The sequence below is a fragment of the Silene latifolia genome, chromosome 10 (genome assembly GCF_048544455.1).
Source record: "Silene latifolia isolate original U9 population chromosome 10, ASM4854445v1, whole genome shotgun sequence".
Lineage (NCBI taxonomy): Eukaryota > Viridiplantae > Streptophyta > Magnoliopsida > Caryophyllales > Caryophyllaceae > Silene > Silene latifolia.
In genome coordinates, this window is record NC_133535.1 from 164026762 (window position 1) to 164052059 (window position 25298).

The 25298-nt window shown below is 36.7% G+C and overlaps 3 protein-coding genes across 4 annotated transcripts; 1 reads left to right on the forward strand and 2 right to left on the reverse strand.

The window, feature by feature from the left end:
* Window positions 1-1466: 1466 nt before the first annotated feature.
* Window positions 1467-5264, reverse strand: LOC141606858 (plasmodesmata-located protein 3-like). The gene is made up of 3 exons (XM_074426197.1): window positions 4005-5264; window positions 2615-2728; window positions 1467-1801 (listed from the first exon to the last, which is right to left on the reverse strand). Exons 1-3 carry the CDS (start codon window positions 4771-4773, stop codon window positions 1794-1796), a joined length of 891 nt encoding a protein of 296 aa, XP_074282298.1. The 5' UTR covers window positions 4774-5264; the 3' UTR covers window positions 1467-1793.
* A 4380-nt stretch (window positions 5265-9644) lies between these two features.
* Window positions 9645-15445, forward strand: LOC141606861 (uncharacterized). Of its 2 annotated transcripts, XM_074426203.1 has the most exons (9): window positions 9645-10009; window positions 11709-12127; window positions 12231-12303; window positions 12392-12472; window positions 12596-12659; window positions 13083-13170; window positions 13246-13330; window positions 15133-15206; window positions 15332-15445. In XM_074426203.1, the coding sequence occupies exons 1-8, from the start codon at window positions 9914-9916 to the stop codon at window positions 15169-15171; spliced, it is 945 nt and encodes a 314-aa protein (XP_074282304.1). In that variant the 5' UTR covers window positions 9645-9913; the 3' UTR covers window positions 15172-15206; window positions 15332-15445. The 2 variants fall into 2 exon arrangements, with proteins under 2 accessions (XP_074282304.1, XP_074282303.1); XM_074426202.1 differs by lacking the exon at window positions 15332-15445 and having other exon boundaries at window positions 15133-15322.
* Window positions 15446-15510: 65 nt separating this feature from the next.
* On the reverse strand, window positions 15511-25087 carry LOC141606860 (pre-mRNA-processing factor 19-like). Its single transcript, XM_074426201.1, has 18 exons — window positions 24905-25087; window positions 24657-24742; window positions 22254-22325; window positions 22096-22158; window positions 21459-21545; window positions 20206-20350; window positions 19999-20120; window positions 19457-19573; window positions 19173-19268; window positions 19015-19077; window positions 18023-18097; window positions 17400-17504; window positions 17169-17276; window positions 17013-17090; window positions 16833-16929; window positions 16671-16722; window positions 16130-16200; window positions 15511-15949 (listed from the first exon to the last, which is right to left on the reverse strand). The coding sequence occupies exons 1-18, from the start codon at window positions 24915-24917 to the stop codon at window positions 15834-15836; spliced, it is 1566 nt and encodes a 521-aa protein (XP_074282302.1). The 5' UTR covers window positions 24918-25087; the 3' UTR covers window positions 15511-15833.
* Window positions 25088-25298: the final 211 nt, after the last annotated feature.

Sequence of the window (25298 nt, forward strand, 5' to 3'; positions counted from 1 at the left end):
AAGTTTTCGAGTTTTGTTTTAAAGAAGTTTTATCTTACTATAAAATTTCTGAACTCACTCACTTAAACATAAAAAAAAATTAACTTTAAGAAAGCTCAAAAAAATTACACATAAGCTCGATAAGATATAACTTGGTTGTATAATGCTATTGTAACACTGGAGGTATAATGTTATCACAAATTCTCATTATAGACGGACACTATCCGTCTATACGTATAGACGGATACCATTTTCCCTCACAAAATATCCATTTGCCATAAAGTGGGAAGCACATGGGGGTGCCCCACCTTGTCCCCCCTACCCATTTTATTAGAGGTCTTTACCGTCTCTTCGCCCCACCCGTCTATACCAAGACCTATTGTAATGTTATTTGTGTTTTAGAATCTCGGTTTGTTAAATTACTCTTTGGAAAACAAAGATTGGTTGGCTGGCCAAGAGGCCAAGTGAGTTGGGTACTCGGATGACCCGTAAATAGACTTGCATAGTGAGTCGGGCTAGTCTGGCTCGCACTAGTGTCCAACCCTAACCATAAATAGAGCTGGACAAGAGTGCGGGTTGGTCTGGCCCACACTGACTCGACCCGTCCAACCGGCCAACAATTCCTAGGCCCGCTGGCCAGCTCATATGGCCCGCTCAGCCCCCTATAAACGGGCTGGTCCTGGGCTTCCTTTACCCGGCCCACACTGCCCAACCCCGCTCAACCCGCCCCATTTCTGCCCATTTTTCCCAACCTGTCCGGTTCAGCGCCATCACCTCCCAGCCCAACCCGTTCTCAGCCTGTATTGTGGGCTCGGGCTCCCCAACCCGGCCCGACCCGTGCTAAACCGGCCCACAGTCTAGCTCTACCCGTAAGGAGACATAGTTGGACACTTGGACCACCCGTTCCTGACTGGGCCCAAGGAGAGATGAGGGGCAACCCTTCTTAACTCAAGCTTCAGTGCTCTTAACGTGGCTCCGAGACAGCTATGTATTTTGTGCAAATAAACCTTAACCTGGCCCCGAAAAACCCATTTGAGTCTAAAAGCTCGATCTAGCTCAATTGACTCAGCCCAGCCCGAATAAAAGGGCCGTTTTTTTTTGTCTTAGCCTGGCCCAAGCCCACATAGCCCTACCGCGTGACAACCTCTACATCAGATCTTTAGTTTAAAATGATTTTGAGGCCTACTGACATAATAATCATTTAAAACCATGCTAACATTAATTTCGAATTCTTCGATTAGTAAAATTCGAAATCAAACCCTTTTACCACTTTGGAAAATTCCAATGTTACATTAACCTAACCAACTTTGATAGGCACCAAGCCAACAACTCTATGTGACAAGACCTTAAGGACATTTTTGCTTTAGAACAAAAAGCATTAAAATGATGAGAAGAAAAATGCAAATTTTTCATATGCATTGTTTGTAGGCAAAGAGTAAAACAAAGACAAAAAAGATCACATGGCAATGTGCAAATTGCAAGAGATGTTCCACCAAAATATTCTCTATATATATTCTTCTGTTCTCCTCATCAGAATTGATAATGACAGCAAACTTTCAGTACATTTGAAATTTTGAATGCACCTGCCCTTGTTAATTCTTAACAGTACCATTTATACTGAATATTTCTCAGTTGATTTACTGTCTACAAAAAGAGTTTTACAATTTTCGCGCTAATTACCCGTCACCAAAATGAAAATCCGCCATATTTTTCTTCCCTTGATGCAAAAATACTCGTGATATCGAGTTATCTGATATTGAGCCTCTTCCAGCTAAGAGCTCCTTCTCCTTCTGGGTCCAGCTATGTTCTTTTCCTTAAAAATCTGTAGAGAATGTAAGAAATTTGCAAATGCATGCAATCAAATTAAGAACAGTCGGAAAAAAGTCAATCGTTTGATCACAATCCAGGACTATTTATTGCATTCCGAAAACAGAATTTATGCACTCCTTTTAACTTCATACTTCGGGGTTTTTATTTTGAATGATGAGCTTATCGGCTTATTAATACACTATCATTCTCGGAAAACAGAAAATGACGCAAGTGCATTCTGGCTTAAGCTGTAACTCTGTAAGGCTTCAAAGGGTTTAACATAACCGCATTTTCAGCTGAATTCACGCATAACAACCAGTGGCAGACCCATAAATTATTGTTCTTGGGGTCCCTTAAGAATTTTGACGCTATTAAAAAAATTCGTATTTTTAAAAAGATCAGTATTTTTAAAAAGAACATCAGTAGTTCAGTACAAAAGTTAGGCAAAATGTAAACATATATGATTTCCGGGGTTTTGCGGACCTTGGATGCTCTAAGGACTAAGGTGCATTCGCCAATGACAACGACCAAAATCAGGTTATGCTAATTGATTTTGAGACCGGGTCTCCAACAAATATTACTGTCGAGCACAAATTCAAGGTTAAGACCGTCCTAAGTTAAGACGACACTTGCAACTGATTTAAACAAGGCAAAATAAAAGAAAGGTTGAATTTGAGGGAGGTCTTCACTTTTAAGACGGTCTGAAGCAAGAGCTAATCAATACCGAGTACCATGCTGGGTGAATTTGAGGGAGGTTTCGGAATGCCAATAATGGGTCTCATTAAATTTCAACCATATCCTAGGAAAAGAAGAGAGTTGAACTTACCATCATCTTTTTTCTTCAAGCCTCTTATAAAGAGTGCCATAATGACTATGAATCCCACTACAGCTGTTCCTCCAACAATTATAGCCACAGTTTTTCCAGTATTTTGACCTGACCCTACATTCATATAATCAAATCAAATTCATCTCAAAATCAACAAATATTAGCCATTGAATCAATGAATATCCTCAACATATTCATATCCCACACTTGCCCATGCTCATGACTTGATTCGATCCCGTTATAAAAGTGTGATGTGGGGTTGCAAGATAAAGCTACACTAGTAGTAGTGTATAAGCTTGACTAGCAGTTAAGACGGAGGTACAATGGAATGGACAATAGTTGTCCAGGTTCGAAACCCCCTCCCGCATATTGTAATACCCATATGACTCATTCGGTCACCACCAGTTAGGACTTAGGACCGTCTCCTGTAAGACTGTTGTATAGTGGTTAAGACAGAGGTACAATGGACAGGTCCAGGTTCGAACCCCCCCTCCCCACGTATTGTTATACCCTTGTGACTCATTCAGCCACCACAAGTTAGGACTTAGGACGGTCTCCCATACGACGAGTCTTGTATTATACCCTTTATTAAATGATATGAATATATGATTATTAGATTAGATACTCCATATGTGATAAGCTTGTAACATACAACTGTCTAAATCAAGCAAGACCTTTAAAAAGACCAACTGGCACACTCTAAGAAATAATTTGATTATGTTATCCTTGCAAAATTTAACATTAAACTATAAGGATAGTGTGACTAAACAAACCAACATGCCTAAAACTCAAGGTCCTAGATTTGATCAGCTGCATTTAGATACTACACCATCATATAATGAATATCATTATCTCATAACATTCAATAATTATTGTGTAAAACCGTCTCCTCCGAGTTAAATAAATAAATGTATATATACACTCTAAGACGTCTTATTCTATAATTTGTGATACCATTAGTAACCAATCAAATAACATCTTCAAAACCCGTAAGCATCAAAACTAATTTGTGATAACATTAGTAACCAATCAAATAACATCTTCAAAACCCGTAAGCATGAAAACTGCCCTTAATACTCTAAGACGTCTTATTCTGTAATTTGTGATATTAGTAACCAATCAAATAACATATTCAAAACCCGTAAGCATCAAAACTGCCCTTAATTTACTCTAAGACGTCTTATTCTATAATTTACGATAAGTAACAAATAAAATAACAGCTTCAAACCCTGTTAACATCAAAACCGCCCTTATACACTCTAACAAGTCTATTCTATGAATTGTGAGAATATTAGTAACCAACTAAATAACAACTTTAAAACCCGTCAGCATCAAAACCGCCCTTAAAACCCGAACAATCAACAAAAAAAACCAACAAAAGGAAATTTACCTGAAGAATAACCACCACCAGAAGAAGAATAGCCCTCAGATTTAGCAGGAACACCATTAGGAAAATAGCCATAACTAGCAAAACACTTATACAAATAAACTTGACCAGCTAAAGAACTCCCACATTCAACTTGGGCTTTTTCGACAGCCGATTTAACACAAAGCCCACAATCACTACTCCCTAAATCACCTTGACATTGTCCTAAAACATAAACACCTTGATAAGTAGTACTAGAATACCCATTTCCAGAAACAAGCCCATTTTGCATAACCTGTAATGCAGTATCTCTTCTCATTTCAAAACCAGAACCAGCTACATTAGTTGAACTACATTGCTTAAACAACATTTGCATTCCAGAAATTTCAGGAAACCCAGAAACTTCATATAACATATAACATCCTAATAATTGAATTCTTGCTGCAACAACTTTACCACATAAATTTTGACTTATTTGTGGTAATTTACTAACACAATTGTAACAATCATTGTTGTTTAAATCACCTCTACATTGGTATAAACCTGAAATACTTGACTGGGGTCCACCTGTTGTTGTTTTATAGAATTTGGATCTTGATGATTGTTGGATTAATGTTGTTGTTAATGTTGTTAATGATTGTGAGTAAATATTATTTGGATCTGATAATTGTTTTCCACAACCTTTGTATATTAATGTTGTGTAATCAAGGCTAGATTTGGAAATATTGGTAAAAATTAGTAGTAATATTAGTAAAAGAGTTGATTTTAGTGTTTTTGAAAATGAAAATGTCATTTTTTTTGGGTTTTTTTGGGATTATAGCATGGTTTTTTTGAGTTGGGTTTTGGAAAAAGATGGTGTCTTTGAAATGGGTTTAGTTCTTGAGAGTTGATGTAAAGAAATTTGGTGTTTTTTTGGGGTTTTAGGGATTAAAACTTGGTTTTTTTAGATGAGTTTTGATAAAAGATGTTATCTTTGAAATGGGGTTTAGTTTTTATGGAGTAAATGTGTAGAAATTTGGGATTTTTTTGGGTTTTTTGAGATGGGTTTTGGTAAAAGATGTTATCTTTGAAATGGGTTTTAGTTCTCAAGTGTAAATATGTAGAAATTTGGTGTTTTTTTGGTATTTTTGGGGCTTTTTGAGATGGGTTTTGGTAAAAGATGATATCTTTGAAATGGGATTTGGTATAAGTGTTTAAATGAATAGAAATTTGAGGGGGGGTTTTGGTAATTTTTGGGTTTCTTGGGTAAAAAGATGTTATTTTTGAGTGGAAAATGAGAGGTGTGAGGAAATAAGGTGAGTTTTTGAGTTTATTGGGAGAAATTTGGAGTTTTCTTTTTTGGTAAATTTTGGTGTTAAAAAGTGTGGAGTTTTGGGAGGATGAAGAGTAAACTTTGTGCAGCTTTTGAGAGGAAAAAGAGTGAGAAGGAGGTGGGCCCAGGTGGGGGTGGGGTGGCTTTTGAGAGTAGTCTTCTCTTGAAAACAATGCATAATGTAGTAAGAGTATCGTACATAACACAGTAGTATAGTAGCTGTGTGATAAAGCTACGTGATTAATTGAGTACGTACAAATTATAAAACTAATTAATTGTACACAAATTCTTTTTTTTTTTTTTTTTGGTACTAATTGTACACAAATTCTTAAAAGTACTTGTATTGTGACTTGTGAATCTTGTGACCGAATGACCATTACAACTTACAAGTAAGAACAACTTATACATGATTTTAATGATGTATACATCAGGGCATTAGTAATACTCCCTCCATTCAACTCCACATTACACATATTCCTTTTTTGTCCATTCAACTCCACATTACATCTTTCCTTATTTGGTTGTACTTTTAATACTATAATACTATAATGTCACTATTAAGGCCCACTTTTTCAACACAATACTAACACTTTCCATCCCATTGTTGTACTTTTATTACTATAATATACTTTTCTTAATATTTGTGCAAAAGTGATATATGCAATGTTGAGTTGAATGGAGGGAGTAGAGTTTATTAAGAGATTTGTATGATGATATGACTATTTTTTTAGAGGTTTGTTTACAAATCTTCTGTTGGTTGTGATGAGTGTTGAGGTTTATAAATGTGAGAGGTTATAAATTAGTATCCAGGTTTGTGGAGAAAGAATGTGAGAGTAGAAAAAGTTTAGTGGGTCATGATATGAACTTTGAAGAGATTTATTTGTTGTTGGTATAAGGTTTGTAGGTAAATGGATTTATATATTAGCTTATGTGGAATGAGAACAAATCTCTTAGAAGTTCATCTATTACTAGTGCCGGTAGTAAAAAGAAATGAGAGTTATAAGAGGTCACAAATTTGTGCTCATCACAATCAAGACTTGTTAAATGTATGGAGTAATAATAAGCATAGTCTAAAACTCAACTCTGATCAATGTGGATTCTTTTCATTTGAACCCTATTCTTTGTTTTCCATTTATTTTCATGGATTCGATTTCTAACCTAGAACAAGCTAACGATTATAATTTCAATCCACCTTTTCATGTTAATACATTATCTTTATCTCAGCACTTATCAAAATTGTTCTCGTGATCTAGAGTAATAACTTACTTTTAAAGTTTAGTTCACACTCCCATATTATATTATTCTACTTTATTTTCAAAATGATACTCAAATTCATGGAAAACTATAAAGCAATATATGGAATCCAGTTTTCCACTTACATTCTACGTATATTCTGTCGTATCAAATAAACCAAGACTTAATTTAAAACTTTGTTAACCAATCGTTGGTTGGCGCAGTGGTAGCATGGGGCTGCGCTTGGTAGGGAGGTCTGCGGATCGATCCCCCACAACTGCGATTGGGAGGGGTTTAAATACCGTAATCCTTGGACACGCCCCGAAATCCGGATTAGTCGGCCCAATGTGGTTCGGATTACCGGATGGTTTAGACCAAAAAAATTTAAAACTTTGTAAAATAGTAAAAGTATTTATGTCAAGACTTATATGGGTCTTATATATACAGTTATACTCGTACTCTAATCGGTTTTGAGAATAAAGATAGTTTAAAAGTTTGTCTAGACTCATAGTCAGACGCTATGTAATTATGACATTTTGATCTAGACTTCAACATGGCGATAAAAAGTTGATTAAACTTATGTGCGTGTTTGAATGATACGGTACGGTCGGTACCATACGCATCTTTGATCAATTTGTGATATACCTAAATGTGTTTGAAAGAGGTTGGTTGTGAGTCTCCTTCGTTAACCAAGAAATAGAAGAAAAAATTACAAGGTATGATTATCAATTTAATAGCCACCCATCTATCTAGGTACATAAGTAACTTTATTTCACATCTTATTATGAAGAAATGGCAAAAGAGTGAAAGAGACATAAGCTTGTAGTTCAAATTCATAGTGGGAATTGATTGTACACTAACTAATGTTGTTCTTTGTGGGAAAATAGTACTAAATAGGTCGAGGAGGGGGTATAAATTGTCTATTTTATGTCCATGCAGTGGTGGGTTAGAAAGGGCTAGGAGGGACGCTCGTCTCCGTTGGTTAAGAAAAAAAATCAAAAGTTTTATTTTATGTCCTTTCTGAGATTTTTCATCCCCCTAACTATAAAACCTGGCTCTATTATTAATCTATGCAAACTTGTCAACAATTATTAACATAAAGGTCGACTGTTCGAGTTACACAAAGCTATAGACATGTAAGATATACATCAGTTTGAAGTAATGTGATTGGTTTTAGCTTCTATAATCAAATATACATGGTCCATGGAGCTAATTATGATTATCTTTCAAATATAAAGTATATATATTTCGTGTTGGATACGGAAATTTTCAGATTCGTCGAACTAGTAATCCAATAAAGTAAATTCGAAAAAATCAAAAATATTAACTAAATTTTCAATTTTTTTGCAATGTCTAAGGGGTAGTCGCCCCTATTAACTCTCTAGTTCGGTCACAGCTTAGATGTAAATAACATATTGTCTTACTTTGATGTTCAAACTTTTAAAGTAACACATGTATGCTCTTAAAATAAAGACGTACTCCGTATATCCTAAAATTGAAAGATATAATAAGCATCTTATCTTATACTCATATTCCATAATCCATAATAAACATTAAACAACTTACGTGAACTAGTATTGCCGTACATTATTATCCTTAGCTTGTATTTGCATATGTCAATTAATTTAGCTGGTAAAATCAAGATAAGTGATATTCACTCATGACATAAATTCAAATCCCTTTAACAACAAATCGCCTTTGTGACTCTCTTTACACTAAAAAGTAAAAACCAAGTATATTATCCCTTGTATTTCAAAAGCTTCATATGACAGGGTATAACCGTATAAGTGACAGATTGATAGCAGTGAATATGCAACAAATATTCCTATTTATTTTTACTGCCAATATGGCAATATACAAGCATTTTTCATTGGAATGGGATTTGCTGCTTTCTAGTCAAAACTTAGTTGCTGTATTTGAGGGAATGAGAACAAAATAATGTTCATTAAATTAAATTACAATGGCTGCCCAAGTTGGAGATTTCATAGTATTTGAATAGAAGAATACATAAGAATAAAGACATAATTGTGCAGATTATAAAAATACAATAAGGTTTATTGATAATAGAGATATTCTTACAGTGGATAGCTTGTGTGAAATGTCAGGACAAAGAATCTCTCCTTTGTGGGGGTAAATGGTAATAAGTCAAGTCTCTTTCTTTGTGTGTGTGTAACAGAAAGCTTTGACGCATAGAACATTGATTCTTGCATAAGACGAAGTGTCCGTCTATCGTAAGTCTTGTTTAAGACGGAATATCCGCCTATCAGCTTTGACACTACCCAATACTTCTACCCACACAAGCAAATAAACCCGAACGGTCCCCTAACTTTCCGTCAAAGCTGATCAATTCCAAATTACCTTCTATTCTTGGGAAGAACGTTCTCCTTACACTTAAAGGCCAGGAGAAGGATCAAAATGAAAATAAGGACGATGATCCTCCTTCTTTGAGTATAAGGAGGACAAAGAGTGTAAGGAGGGCGTCCTTACGGAAAACACAAGTATTTTCCAACAAGAAGTTATGATCAAATTGATACTCTCTCCTTCCCATGGTACATTGAATCTAGCTTAAGATGAAGTGTCCGGCCATCAGCTTTGACGCTACCCAATACCCGTACGACTAAATTTCCGTCAAAGCCGATTCATTCCAAATTACCATGAGCTACCCACCCAATACCCGACCCATACGCAAGAAACAAACTCAAATTATCTCGCTCCGTCATGAAATTTACTAGCCCAAATTGACATTACACCTAAATTATTCTACATATCATTCAAAACATAACTCACAAATCAGATTATACGTCCAATTGTACAATAGCATTATACAACCAGCATATATCTATCTGAGCTTGTATGGATTTTTCCCAAGTTTTTCCAACAGAAAAAAAAATATGTTCAAGTTGATAAACTTATAAACTTTACAATAAAAGTCATATTCCTTAAAACAAAACTCGTAAAATTTGTAATAAATCTCACATTCTACACAACCAGTTACAAAACTCTTCAACCTAGTACAAATACACCCTAGCTAACCCGAGCCAAAACGATCGACCCCATACGGGCCATACCCGACCCAAATAACACGAACAAAATCAAACGCGTGATTGTTAGAAAAATAGAATCCAATACATAAAGGAAAACGTGAAGGAATAAACCTTCTTTTCTTGTACTAAAAATCAAAATCATAAAAGGTTGCCGTGCTCCGGCAATACACCTTTCTCACCACCGACCATATTTTCCCCAATTTATTTCTCTCAACTCCTACATTTCGCGAATTTTAGGGTTAGGGTTTCTCCGATCACAATCGCATTGTCAAAATTCATCATAATTGCGTTGATTAATTTTTGTAGGATTAATCAATTGACAATCAGCGATCAATCAACTGACAATGCTCGCATTAAAAGAGAAGATGTCGGAGAAATTATCGCGACTTTTAGGAGATTCTCCGTCTCCTGTTGCTTCTCCACCTCGCGATCATCCTCAGGTTATTGAATTATAACATGTTTAATGATTTGATTATTTTGTATTGTTTGAGATCTTGCAATGTAGGTTAATTTTACTGATTAATTTTGATTTTTATTGCTTTATTTGTTCGTTATTATTGAATGTGAACGTTATCGATGATTTTGATCGTGCAACGAATGATGCGTTATGATGATTGATGATATGATATCTCCGTGTTATGGCGATGCAAATTCAATTGAAGTCGAAATTTTGCCGATTTTATGCGTTACTTGTTCTGAATTATGAGTTTATGATGGTAAGATATCTCCGTGTTGTGACGATGATGCAAATCAATTGAATTCTAAGATTATTAAGTTTATGTTTTTTAGCTGAATACATTGTTAGATTATGAAGCCTTGAGTCATATTTTGCGGTTATAGCTCTTCAAAAGTGATGATCCTTAACTTCTTATTCGCGAGGAAGTCGTGATTGTTTAAATTTTGTCGGCGCTTATGTGGAGAGACGTCATTCTCGTGCGTCTCTCTAAGCCTGACTTCGTAATTCATGTGATGTTTTCGTTCTGGTGCGTAGAGGTTACTTCAGGTAGAAGTTTAATAACGGTTATAGATTGTTTCTACCTCGCACCAAAAAGTTAGGACCATGAGAAAAGTTTGCGAGAAGTTTAATTAATCAGCACGAGTTTGATTCAATGCTATGGAGCAGCTCATTTTTAGCTCTTTATTTGTAAAAAAGGACATAATGTGCGATAAGACAAGAGCCTTTTGTTCTTTCCTCTTCTCTACGCTTCACGTTTTCAGCGTTGAGCGGCTGATCTTTTGAGTGATGGAAGATGGAGCATTGGCCAAGAGAGAAAGAGAGATAAATAAGATGAAGTAACATGAGCTACACCGGCACACCTTTTTTGGATTTAGTATGATTGTGAGTTGCACACTAAATTCAGTGTGGTTCGATTGTTTGAGAATAATTTTAGCTGAATACTTGTGAGATTATGAGGCGTTTAATCGTATTTTGCGGTTATGTATTATCGGAAGTGATGGTTTTCAACTTCTCTTTTGGCCGAGAAGTGATCGTTATTGTTGAAGTTTTGTCCTTGCTTATGTACAGACTACAGAGACACCATTCTTGTGCGTCTCTCTAAGGCTCTTGCCTATCCTTGGTCTAAGGATAGAAAGTCATGTAATTGTGATCTTTTGGTTCTGGTTGCGTAGAGGTTCTTTTAGGTAGAAGTTTAATAACAGGTGTACATTTTTTTCTACCACGCACGAAAAAGTTAGGACCTTGAGAAATGTTTGCGATAATTTTAATTAGTCAATGAGTTTGATACATGCACTACAGGAACTCATCAGCTCTTAGTAAAGAAAAGGACATAATGTGCGTAAGACAATAGCCTTTTGCTCTTCTCTCTTTTCTACGCTTAATGTCTTCAACTATGAGCATATCAATCTTTCTGCTATTATACTCGTATATTAGATCTAAGTTACTCTATTGCATTATCAGTTTGTCTCCAAATATTTTATGCATGTGTCGATCCCAGCCACACGTCCACCCCAAAGCCTTAACCCACCTAACTTCAAATTCTGGTTCGACCATTGGCGCTTAGTTTGACTACCATTTTTTTAAGATCTTAAACGTGAGTGAATGGATCAGTTTTTATCATTCTTCAATGACTTATTTTGTTTGTACTTGAATGCTTTCTAACTTGTCATTCTGAACTGTAGCTCAATTCGTATACAAAGGGACCAAAAACTTTGTCATCATTCTTTACATTCATCCATCCGTCAACTCCAATTAACGAGACTGAAGAGGATTGCAAATCGGTGCGTTCTTCTCGTGGTAGATGGAGGAGGAGTAATAGTTGTTCCTGGCGAGGGGTAAACATGGACGATGAGCTAGAATGCATTCCTAGGGATGAGCTTGCAGAATTATCTAGCCCTCAGAATGAGTATGACAGCCCTGTTACTGCCCGAAGCACTTGTGGTGCAGAAATTTTTGAGGATGCGGTTGAGCCTGAGAGCTCGTGGAAGCTTATGCCTAATCTGACTACCGATTCTTCATTCATTGATGTGGAATTATACGAGTTTCTACAGTCATCTATTCCGAACATTGTTAAAGGTTGTCAATGGGTTTTGCTGTATAGGTAACTGCTTCTTTTACCATGTAGTTGCATTTTTCTTCATGGCCTTTATATGGTTTTTAAATTATATATTTCATTTTGATTGTTTCTTTCCACTGAAGGGCAGTACTTTAAAACATGGTATATCGCTTCGCACTTTACTAAGGAAGAGTGCTGAGTTGTCTGGTCCTGGAATACTGGTATGTATGACTAACTTATAAGTTCTTTGTGAGATCCTGTTTTAGAAGTAATTTGTTAACTGTGTCGGAACAACTATATATGTGTCAGATTGTTGGAGATAAAAAGGGTGCTGTTTTCGGTGGACTCCTTGATTGCCCTTTGATACCGTGTCCAAAGAGGAAATATCAAGTAAGTTGAATTTCATAGCTGTCGTTGTATTTATGTTCTTCCAAGTTCCACCCATTCCCCTTTTTCTAACTGGACTGCGTTAGTACTAGACTCATTTGGAAATTCATTCGCTTGCTTGTACAGGGAACAAACCAGACATTTGTTTTTACAACTATATATGGTGAACCAAGGCTGTTTAGAACAACAGGTTGATATGCTATCTCATGCATTAGTGATCAGTTATCGTTCTTGTTTCTTTACCAATTGCTGGTGTAATGTTATTTTTGGCTTAGAGTATACCGTCCAACCCTGTTCGGACAGTATAGTATTTTCTTGTCACAAATGAACAACTACTAATTTTATTAGAACACTAGGGGTTAATTGACTTCATGTTTAGAGTTTCTTGGCTGTTGTAGACCCAAACTTGTTACTTAGCAAATTTTCTCTCTTCTTCAGTCCCGATCATTCAAGTAATTTGATGTTTACACTTACTTTTGGTCCGACTCAAGTCTTCATTTTTTACTCTCTCTTGGTGATGAATGGATTTGTTTAATGATGTTTAGGCAGCTTTCTTATCATTAACCTAAATTCAACTTCTGGGAATGCTTACACAATTTTTTTGCATTGCTAGGTGCCAACCGATACTTCTACTTATGCTTGACTGACTTGCTAGCTTTTGGCGGGGGTGGTAACTTTGCTTTGTCATTGGATGAAGACTTGTAAGTCCCTTATTTAAGGATTATTAGATGTCATTAAGCTTATGATAATCCACTTATGAGTTTCCTTTTTACAAGGTTGAGGGGAAGCAGTGGACCGTGTGATACTTTTGGTAACGCATGCTTGGCCTTTGATTCTGAATTCGAGTTGAAGAACGTTGAGGTACTATTTCTCAACTCTTAGCAATTAAGCTTACCACTTAGCGTGAACTTTTTTTTTTTGTGTTGTATCAGTTCTTAGTCGGTTCAGTTTCCAATTGACTGATTGAGCCAAAAACTCGATTCTTTTTTGGTTTTGGAATGAAAACGAACAATACCATTATCGAAGTGCCTTAAAGGCTGCCAACTATGGCGGGTAATAAAGTCAGGAATGTCTGACAATGAAATTGTGTCCATGGTTGCATTGAATGACAACTACTTTACAATAAATGAAGCTTATACAATTTTGTGAGCAGTTTTATTTTATTATTTTATTTGTTTCATATCTCAAATCAAAAATCTGAAGTCATTTGAGGTATTGAAGTAATGTTGCATGCTTAGGCTTTAAAAACACTTTTCTGTGCCGGAGCTCTGAAATAGTTGCTTATGTTTCTCGTTATGGAACCATGAACTGTATTATGTAGTCCCTCCCCTTCCCTTCCCTTCCCACCCTTTCTCTTCCCTCCTTTCCCCTCCCCTCCCTTTCCCTCCACTTTTACTATCCAAACACACCATAAAGGACTATTATTTCTAGGACCTTTGATCTTTCCATGTTTCATGAGGATGATGAAAACATATGAGAACAAAGTAGCTCATGACTTCTAGCCTAATTGCTCGTTTTCTCTCTATGAGTTAAATTTGCGGCGATTGTAATTTTATTGGGCTTGAGGCAAGTTACTTTTGTATCTCACTGATGAAAGCTGTGAAACTTTGTGGAAAACAGTAGGAAATAGAACTTAGAAGGATTATTATCTAGAAGGATGCTGAAGCGTCCGTAGTCAAAGCAGTGAATAAGGCAGTTTAGCTCTGATGGTAGATATCACCATTAAACTTTGAATGTGTACAATGCATTTAGGCGTCTCTTAATAAAGCAAAAGCAGACAAACAACATCAACCCAGTGTCTTCGAAAATCCCGTCTCTAGCAAGGTAAAACAGCATGATGTATGTACTATGTAGCCTTCCTGCCTTTGTTAAAATCACAGAGAGTATATATATGGCACTAAGAATTGCGTTGGTTGACTGTTTCTTTATATACGCAGCACAACTTGATTTATTTCATCTCTGCCCTAAGCCGCATATGACTGTATATGGCTTCAGTAGATGTGATAATCATCTGTGTATGAGACTCAACAAGGGAAATAATCAAACTTCTCTTCATATAGTTAAGATCCACATAGGAATTGACTGCAAGTCGAAAGGTTGAAGTTCAATCTTTTTCTGTTTTCGCTTTTGCATGCGATCTATAATAAATTACAAAGGTTCCTGAACGGGCTGAGCCTGATATAAAAGAAATAGTTGCCAAATTAATGAATTATCCATGTTTCAAAGTTTTCACGAAAAGTGAGAGCATCCCTTGGTGTTTACCCAAAGTGGCAACATGTTCTAATATGCTCTGTAGTATTATAACTGACTATCTGAGTATTTTGCCGGGGAGTTCACTACCATTCGGTGACATCAATCTTTTTCTGTTTTCGCATTTTGCATTGAGTATGTTGGTGCAGATTTTTTTTTTTTTTTTTTTTTTTTTTTAGTGGGAGGGGGGGGAAGAAACCCAACTCGGGTTTACACTATATAACTCAAATCAGCTTTGGCAAAGCAAACAATACTCGGCGGAAAATCCTCCGACCTATAGCCCATGGACCTAAATGTGCGGAGTTTTTTATTTTTCGTGTTTTGCATTAATATCTGTCTAGTATCATGAATAATTGTTGTTTGTTTGGCATGTATAGCTAGTCTGCTTAATTTGTTTCCCATCTTATGTGCAGCTTTGGGGTTTCACCCACTCGTCACGTTATTTATTCTGATCTGCTGATGATCTGTCGCAACTCCAGCCTTCCAAGTAACTCCGCAATGATGTTATTTGAATGTGGCACAACTTATACATTTAATTTATACATTAATTATTTTGGTGTACATATTTTACAAGTGTGTTTATTTATTCCTAGTTTTTGGTTATTTTAGCAGATCAAAATTGTTCTAGATTTGCAAACGAATCATTCAGGCCAAATCAGGTAGTGTACTTCGTGTTTCAGGTAATTAAGAAAATGATCAATTATAAACATGCTTCAATTACCACAATTGTCTCGTTCTCATCATACATACCGAATTAGCGGATAAAGAATGCCGACAGAACACATTATACATGGGGGAAAAAAGCCGCTTAATTAATAACTTTGAGAACAAGTGTAGATGTACTCTTGGCAAATACAGTACTCGGAACAGTTTGGCTCTTGTGCCATCATCACAGTTACACGTTCAGAATACAACATTAAGCGGCGGAGCATGAAGCTAAGCTTCAACTGGAAAACTGCATCCGACAAGCAAGATCCCATGGGTATGAATTCATCAGTTAAGTAGTTTGGGCCTCACTTTCATTTGTATCAAATGAGTATACGTACGTCTATACGATGCAAGAACTACACATAGCTAGCTACCAATCTACCATTGTTCCTGAAAGGTCGAGATCTTAAGATTCAGGTGCATCCTTAGCCACTGGCAAGCCAAAAATTCGTAGGTTGCGATCCAATGAACCCACTGCGATATATTTTGCGTCCGGACCAAATTTGGCAGATGTTGCTTTACCTGAAATGAAAGTTCCAAAAATACAAATTTTCCATAGGTAATGTGTTACTACGGCAAGAAAATTGCATTTACCTCCATTTCACCGTGTTATTCCCACTACTCAACATATGTGAGTGAAACATGAAGAACTGGAGGGTGAATGTCAAAATAGGACGGACAATGCAGGGAGTATATACATACCAGTTCCAGATAAATCAGGAAGGGTCTTTATGCAGTTCCATTCTGACTTTACACTCGCAACTTGGTATACTCTGTAAAACAGCCAAGTATCAAAACTTTGCTACGTTCAGAAGCTATACCTTGAGCCTTAGCGAAGGCTTGACGCAAAGGCACGCTCCTGTCATACGAGACACTAGTTTTGCAAACAAAACTTAATTTTCAAAATGGAGAAAGGTAGGCGAAAAAAATTGAGGATTTTTTTTAATGAAGTAAGAAATAGCGATATTAGGTGAAGAGAAAGGTAGGCGAAAAAAATTGAGGATTTTTTTTAATGAGACATGTTAGTTGAGCCTTGTGCACCAGGTGCACCCTAGACATGCTTTTCAATTTCGTACAACATGAAAAGACCATATCCATCCCGTAAATTGGGACTGCCTTTATATTTCATATTCTTCCCCAAGACCCAGAGCAATCCATCCCGAGGTGGTAAAGTTGTTTATACTTTTTTTTTAAAGTGGTGGGGGAGGGTAACAGCAATTAAGAGAATCTATTACAAGCTAACCTTATATCGGAGCTAGCAACTGCAAGGTAACTCCCACTGTGATCGAAGTCAACTGAAGAACAAATATAAGGATAAGTGAGTGAAAAATTTACAACGATTAACCTGAGTTGAAGTCTAAGGCCAATAAATCTGTCTATTTTTACCCAACAAAATTTTCAATACCAGAATTAGTAGGCGTATCAGGGTCAGGAGATGGAAAAGAGCGGAAATTCTTCAATTTACGTAGATCCCAAAGTTTCACACCATCATGAGCTGCGGTCTGACCAAACCCAATGCACAATAATGAGATGAAGTACAGCTGTACAGATATTCAATAATTTACTCAAAAGAAAAAACACCTACCGCAAGGAAGTAACCATTTTCTGAAAACGACATGGCTGTGACAGGACCGGTATGGCCGTCAAATTTTGCAACATTTGCCTATAAGCAAAAACATAGTTAGCTGCATCCAACAAAAGGGCAGAGACTTCACATTGCCAACTCAGAAGCAACAAGTACCTGAGACTTAACGTCCCAAATCTTTACAATAGCATCTGTAGTGCCAGTTCCAAGAATGAGGCCATCAGGATGAAAAGCTGCAGAGGTATATGCCGATGAGTCTGTGACCTGTTCATAGATATAAAATAAGACTATGCTATGCCAAATGTACAGCACGCCTAGAAAATTGGTGTATCTTTTTAAACTGACATTCTAAACGTTCAAAAGAGGTTGAAGATGGTGTATGGAGACCTGTGAGAAACAACGTCCGCTTGCAATATCATAGAAACACCAGGAATTGTCAAGAGAAGCAGTCACAAAGTACTTGTTGGTAGCATGAACGGTAACAGCTTGCACCTGTTCAAAATCAGCCAAATGGTTAACATTAGTGAACTTGTGCTATAATTCCACACTTTTTTTAGGAATGCCCTTGTTAGTTGTTAGTCAAAGGCTGAAAGCAAACCGACCCAAAAACTTTCAATTTACAAGTAAAAATCTCAAAAACATCAAATAAACCGACTAAGTCATGACACAAATCACTAAGTCAGTCTGACTCTTCAAGTAATATATCACAATATTTGAAAGTGGCAGAGTAGCAATTTAGCACTGTGGGAAGTGGGAAGTATAATTTAAGCTGCAGGCGAGAAGGCGACCAAAATCTACGGCCACAGAGTCATGAGAGATAAGTCCATTAATTTTAGTATGGTGACTCTTGCCAATTCAAATACAATTTATACAATATCATATCCATAATATTGTATAACAGACACAGAACTATAGACTAACATTAGACATTGTATACAGGTGACCCAAAGAAAAGCAGCAAATTTCAAAAAAAAAAAAAAAAAAAAAAAAAAATAACAGAGAAACAGCACCTCTGCTGTGTGGTCCTTCAAAACATGTCTGCAATCATAAGTACCATCATCCAACCCTTGCCATAACCGTACAGTCTGTCAGCAACATCAAAGATTTAACGAAGTTATATGTAAAACTAAAAACCAGAAAAAGAGAACGTAAAAAAAAAAACAGGTATTCAGCATTTGTATGGTACGACAGATGACAAAATAAAGAGCAATTGAGAGATTGTAATTTGTACGTAACCAAAGGCAAGAGCCTGAGAAAACCTGGACAAAATAATTAACCAGACCCATTGAAGAAAGGATCACAGGGGATACATAAAATTGAAAGGTTAACTAGAGGACTAACGTAGTTATAATGTTAATATCCAGGCAAGAAACCTAAAGGCCAACATGATAATAATTTCTATAGCTTAACTTTCGCCAACATTCAGCATTTACCCGTCCACCAGACAGAATCATGATTTGAAAGAAAGTTGAGTGACATCCAAAAAGAAGAGGCAGATTGGCCCATACATCTAATCGACCAAACAAATACACAAGAATAGCAAGATGTTCTAACCACGTGAATTCAGTAGGCTATATGGGACATGACAGGTTTAGAGTCTATACTCTTGACCTTGTTTTCCCTAATATTTAGAACAATATCAGGAATTCTCAGAAAACTTGAAGAATATATTACAAGATCACAAGAGTACACGACAGTCACACGACTCACACTATAGGAAGATGTGAGCTTTTAAAGTTGAAACCTCAAAAGAACTATCAATGAAAACTTTAAATCTCCAATTCTTTCCAGTAGGACAGTAAGCGATCAGAGAAACAAGATGAGCCAACTTTAGTCCCTATTGGTACAATACGTAATGAAGTAAAAATTTTGGCAAGAATTTCTCTCTGCTTCAGCACTAGAAAGAAAGGGCCAAAAAACAAGAAAGAGGTAATGCTCCCAGAGCATGGACCTAACTTGCATGTCAGATGGTATGTACAAGTAACACCGGAAGAAAAGTTACCTTGTCAGCTGATCCTGTTATAATCAAGTTTTCATCCTGTTGAACAATTTTAATGCTGGTAACCTGCAAGATGCGCCAAAAAAAAGAGTTCTTGGAGGGCTTAGCATCTATACATCTCATTTAGTTCCGTTTCCAAAATCTGCATGAGAGATGAGCACCTTCTTTGAATGACCACTGAGTGTCGACACAATCTGCTCGGACGCTCGATCGAAGACAACTGCATTTGTATCGATGCCTCCAGTTGCAATTATATCCTTTTGTAAAAGGGAAAAAATATAATCAGGCAGAGGAAATGGTGGAGAAAATAAAACTGCACACCTACCATTCTAGTGGGTAAAAAAGAGACAGATGACATGTTATAATCACACGACCAACAAATAGCGATATTAGTAACCAATCTGATGATCATAAGAGTATAAAACCTTCAAGTGTACCACTGTACCTTAGAGTGGTTGATATCAACACATAGAATGCCAGGCTTGTTGGTTTTAGTAAGAGGATAGCTGGAAATTTGGGTATACCGCTCCAAATCCTCAATAGGGGCCAAAGTTGGAGGTATCTAAAAATCAAGAAAAAAAAATCACAGAAGTGTAATTGTCAGATGGTACTGAGAATGCTTCAAAATAATTAGCAATAACTCAAGTCCAATACACAACCAAAGGGATGCAAATGAAAGAATTCCTATAAAGAAGATTCACATTGAAGGGACGAAACAGATACATCTTCATACCATTAATGGCCTTCCTATTTTATTATAATGCAACATTACAGAGCATAATAAGATGTGGAAGGAAAGGGACTAAAAAATTTCGTGAAAGATGTGGGATAAAAATCATCATGACCACAATAACATACTAAAAAAAAGATTCCAATAGGGAAGTTTATGCATGGACGCCCTGAATGGAAATAATGGTTTATTAACGGACATAGGGAGTACTAAAATAGCAAAGACTGCCCAATATAGTACGTTCTAGTAACACTCACCGTCCGCTTTTTACGCTGCTGTGAAAGTACTGCATTACAATCAGTGAGCTCTGCTATAATATCAGTAGAAATCCCAGGTCGGGGTTTCTTTCCTACGGGGCCCAAATCTTCACCATCAGCAGCTGTAGAGCACACATTTTCAATTCAAATGTGTAATGAAAAATTATCACAAGAAGAATAGCAGGCAGACTAAGAGGAAACAACCACCTCTTTTTCCATTTCTCGTGGGTGCATGTACTGCATTCCCTGTGTCTGCGTATGTAGGTATCTGTCTATCTGCTTGAGCCAATAATGATCTTGCCTCATCTCTTTCCTTCTTTAGTCTTGCAATTACACGGCAGGCAGCATCATGCTGAAAATAAAGAATTCAGTGTCCAATTTTGTCAAACTCCAAACACACTCTTAGTTAAAAAGATCCTCATAAAAGAGGGAAGAGTATATTTGATAAAGTAAAGTAACTTAGCAAAACGCATAAGAGTACAACTTGAACGTATCCTTGTATCTGACAGAGTGATAAAAGATGGTTTTACAAACCATGTAAGACTATATAGCCATGCAAAGGTTGTACATAATCCCACATTCCATTGTTCAGAGTTCAGACTTCAGACTTCAGATACATCAAGTGAGAATCAATCCCACTCCTCCAGACAATCCAAAGCTATGTAACTCCCACTCGGCTGTAACTGTCCGGTGCGATACAATATCGGGAGTCGGACGTGGCTATCTTTGTCAGAATGTTTCACGTTAATAACGACTTAAAATTGGGACTCTATAATCTATATAGAAAATTTCTAGACCCAACATCGTGGGGGTCATAAAAACTATAATAAGCCTATATAACGGGAATTGGAGTAATTGAAAATGCAGGAGGATATAAAAATGTTACTGTAAGAAAATGTCCAAAGAAATAATTGTAGTTGTGACATCTGGGAGAATTTCTTAAACATTCCCCCAAGACCACATGTGGGAACCCTTTAGGGACTGTCAATGAGTTGTAATCCCCCAAGATCATCTAGGCTATCTTATTTATAAGCTCATTAAATGAAATAGAGAAATTGTTAACATATAAGTGGAACAGGTAAAATGTAAAAATAAACCGAAAAGAAGAGCGTTGCTAATGGGAATTGCGCTGTCCCTCACTGATTAATACACTTTTTAAACCACGTATCTAACCAAATATTGTGCTTAAGTATGTAAATAGTAATCACTTGTTTCAAAGAGATTGGGTTTAATCCCACAGAACCATACTAGGTTAGTCCATGAGTGGATCCCTAGTTTCTCAGTGTAGATGCAAGCGTTTGCCAGTCACATACTCATGCATTTGATGTAAAAATGATTGGCATAAAATTAGGAAAAAGCATAACAAAGCCTATTAAGCTAGTTCAAATGGATCAGAACAAGCATTGGCCCTAGTTCTTTAAAAACTGACAGCAGGCAAAATCTGGGAGCCTAAGTCATACCTGGTAGAGGGCATGGCTCAATTCTTGCCGGGCAGTATGTAATTGTTGCTCCAGGGCAAAATTCGATAGCATCAAACTATCCCATTCCTGTGTTTTACAAAAATAGCATCAGAAACTAATAAAATACAAATTTTCAGAAGTATATTAACTGAGATTCAGTGACAGGAATGAGTTTGTCAGAGAAAAAAAAAACCTAGCATTTCACCGTGCTTTGATAGAAGAACAATAGACAGCACAAGACCACAGAAAAGTTTTCAAATGTAGCTCACTTACAAAAATAGATATATGGTTTTCTGCAGACATCCATACGGATTATTCTCAGTAATATAATACAGAGACCTTCAAGGTTGAGTATGATATGTATTTTGACCATACGAATGGTTTTGATACATAATTAACCAGCTAGACCGACACTTAATGGTGGATTCTTTATGCATCAACAAGTATGAAATGAAGCATCATTACAAAGTTTTTGATTGGTCTAAAACATTAAACCAAAGGAAAGGTAAAGCAAACCAAGTTACCAAGGTAACGAACAGAAAATTCAAAAGATACCAAGCTGATGACTGAGATGGCTCTGTCGTGAAAGTGAGAAGACAGCAAAACATAACCCTATATTGATAGGAGAAATACATACATTCTGGAACATTCCTATCATCCCGGGTATGCTTGCAGCTTGTACAGGTCTAGGCTTCACGATCTGCAAGAGAAACATTCAACATAAGGAACACACCAAACAACTTTAATGACAAATGTTTAAAAAAAAAGTTAAAGGTGAAAAGATAACACCGATACCTTTCCAGCTTTTACAGAAACAATGTCATCCATAGTCAGCTGTTCACCTGTAATTGGGCATTTTCCGAAATCCTTGACCAGAAAAAAAAACCGATATTCAGTTATCATAACAAGGTGTTGGTCTCTTAATAGACGGCCCAACACTATTAAATGAGACAGCCTCACGGTAAATAAAAAATTAACATATTAACAGAAGTGTCAAGAAAAACAAAAAAACAACTATAAATGGACATCCCAAATTCCCAACACTATTTTATTGTGAGGACGTCTCATACAATAATTTTGTTCAAAAAGTTGTGAACTACGGAGTGCTAAACTCCTAACACTAAGTAGGATAGGAGAGGCACTAAAAACATACTCCCACCATCCATGAATAGACTTCCTAGTTTGTTTGCACTAAAATTAAGGAACGTAAAACAATATGAATGGAAACGAAAGTTGACAAAGCATGGGGTTGAATAACCATAATGACCACCAATAACATACAAAAAATGAAAAAAATCCATGAAGTAAGTTTATTCATGGACACTCGAAAATGGAGAACATGAAGTAAATTTAGAGATTCATACAATATGTATCTCCCACAACATGTCGTACACATAGCTACTTTTTCACCTTTTGAATCAAAACTATCAACAAAAGCCTAATAAGTCCCAAATAATATAGCTTTTCACCTTTGAGATCGTCAACTAACACCAAACTAAGCGTCATGTGAATTCTTCCTCTCGCATTGAATTTGTTTAACTAATGTACTTGAAAGCCAAGGATTGGGTATATTACAGGTTTATTCATTCTCGCATTCGGGATATTACAAGTTTACCAATATTCAATGCATACACTAGAGTCTTCTTCTTCCATCCACATTATATAACCAAAGTTCTAGCACAAAAAAAGCATGGTTCTTGCAAACACCTTACTCCTCACACAACCATTGTCAATCACTCAAGAACTACGGAAAACATTAACAACCTACTCACTAAATCTAGAAAACTCTTCTCCTCAAAATGCCATTATGTAACCAATTCTACCAAAGTTCTAGTATCAATAAAGCAAGCCTCTAGCAAACTACTTATTCCCACACAGCCAATGTTGATCACTCAAAAACTATGGAAAACATTAATAACCTACTCATTACAACAACAACATTACCCCAGTGCCTCAATGGCTCCCGCAAATTGCGGGGTAAGGGGGGGTCGGATGTACGCAGCCTTACCCTTGTGTTAGAAACACAAAGAGGCTGTTTCGGAATGACCCAAGATGAAAATTGCGTCGAGAACTGCATCGAAGGACTGCTACTTCACAAGAGAAAGAAGCGCAACCACTTTAGTAAGCCATTTTGCTTTACTCCATCATAATCAAGAACCAAAGAGTAAGGAGTCTTTGGCTCCATTGGAAATCCAAAAAAATCTTCTCCTCAAAACGCCACTATATAACCAACTCTAGCAGGCAAAAAACCTAAATATGCCGCGAAATGGCCACTTTTCCTAATCATCAACAAGGTCTAGCATAATTGAGCTGAACTGTGCAGTAAACCATTGATTTAAAACAAATGCATAAATTAATACCGCAGCAGCGAGATACACAAAATTAGGAGAAATCATACCAAAATGTGGCATTTCTCAAAATTCTCTCTTATAACATATAACATGTCCAATATGAAGCTAATTCTTCACCTTTTGAATCAAAACTATCAAACTAACAAAGGCGTAATAAGCCCCATATATTATAGCCTTCACCTTTGCGGTTGTCAACTAACGCCAAACTACATGTCATCTGACTTATTCCTCTCATATGAAGCTTGTGACTAATGTTCGAGAAAATCAAAGATTGAGCATTAAACAAGCCTATCCAACCTCACTCAGCCACAAACATCACAAAACTTACAAATAACCAATGCATACAGTAAGTAAACTCTTTTTCTCACATCCACATTGTATACAAAAAGCAAGCTTCTTGCAAACTACTACTCCTAATACAGCCAATGCCGATCACTCGAACTACGGAAAACATTATCAACCTACTCATTAAATCTAGAAAATTCTTCTCCTCAAAACGCCGCTATGTTATCAATTCTATCAAAGTTCTAGTATCAATAAAGCAAGTTTCTAGCAAACTACTTACTTTTCAGTCCTCACACAGCCAATGCCGATCACTCAAGAGCTAGGGAAAACGTTAACAACCTACTCACTAAATACGCGACACTCTCCTACTCAAAATGCCGCTATATAACCAGTTCTAGCAGGCCAAAAAACCCTAAAAATTCCGCAAAATAGCTAGTTTTCCTAATCCTCAACAAAGTCTAGCATAATTCAACCGAAGTGCGCAGTAAAGCCATAGAAACTAAAACAACCGCATAAAACAATACCGCGACGACGATAAACAAAAAAAAAGGAGAAAGCATACTGAAATGTGGCGTTCGATGAGGCGTTTCTCAAAGAGAAGTCCAGATTTCTTCGAAACTACCGGTTCTTCCGGTAATTCACCGGAAACTGCGAAAACAAAGGCAATACAACACAAATTAATCGAAATAAATGCTAATACTTTAATTAAAACCCTAGAAATCGAAAAAACAAAATTACAACACAATTAATTACAAAACAAATCATAAAAGTGAAATGAGAGTACACAGATTGAGAATTGAAGTTACGTACTTGAGCAATTCATTGTAGAAGAGAAACTCGAGAGAGAAAAAATTGAGTGAAAAAATGTGGAGATTTTTACGAGAGTGAAGCTAAGAGTGTCGAAAGTTGCAGACTTGCGACTTGTGACTTGTGAGCGGCACCGGGGAGAGAGAGTGGGTGAGAGGTGGACTCGAGCGTAAGGGTTTTTTTTTTTTTTTTTTTTTTTTTTTTTTTTTTTTGAGTAGGGTCCTTTTCACTCCGTCTATACTCCTCTTCAAATTCAGGTCTTAAATCCCTACTAGTCTTCTTACCCTCCGTCACACTCGCCTTACCACCCTTCCACGGTGATGCACGCAACTTATCTCCAAACCTTAGCTCCTCCTCCTCATACGGTCCGTCTTCACAGTCTTTCTCCCCATGTCCC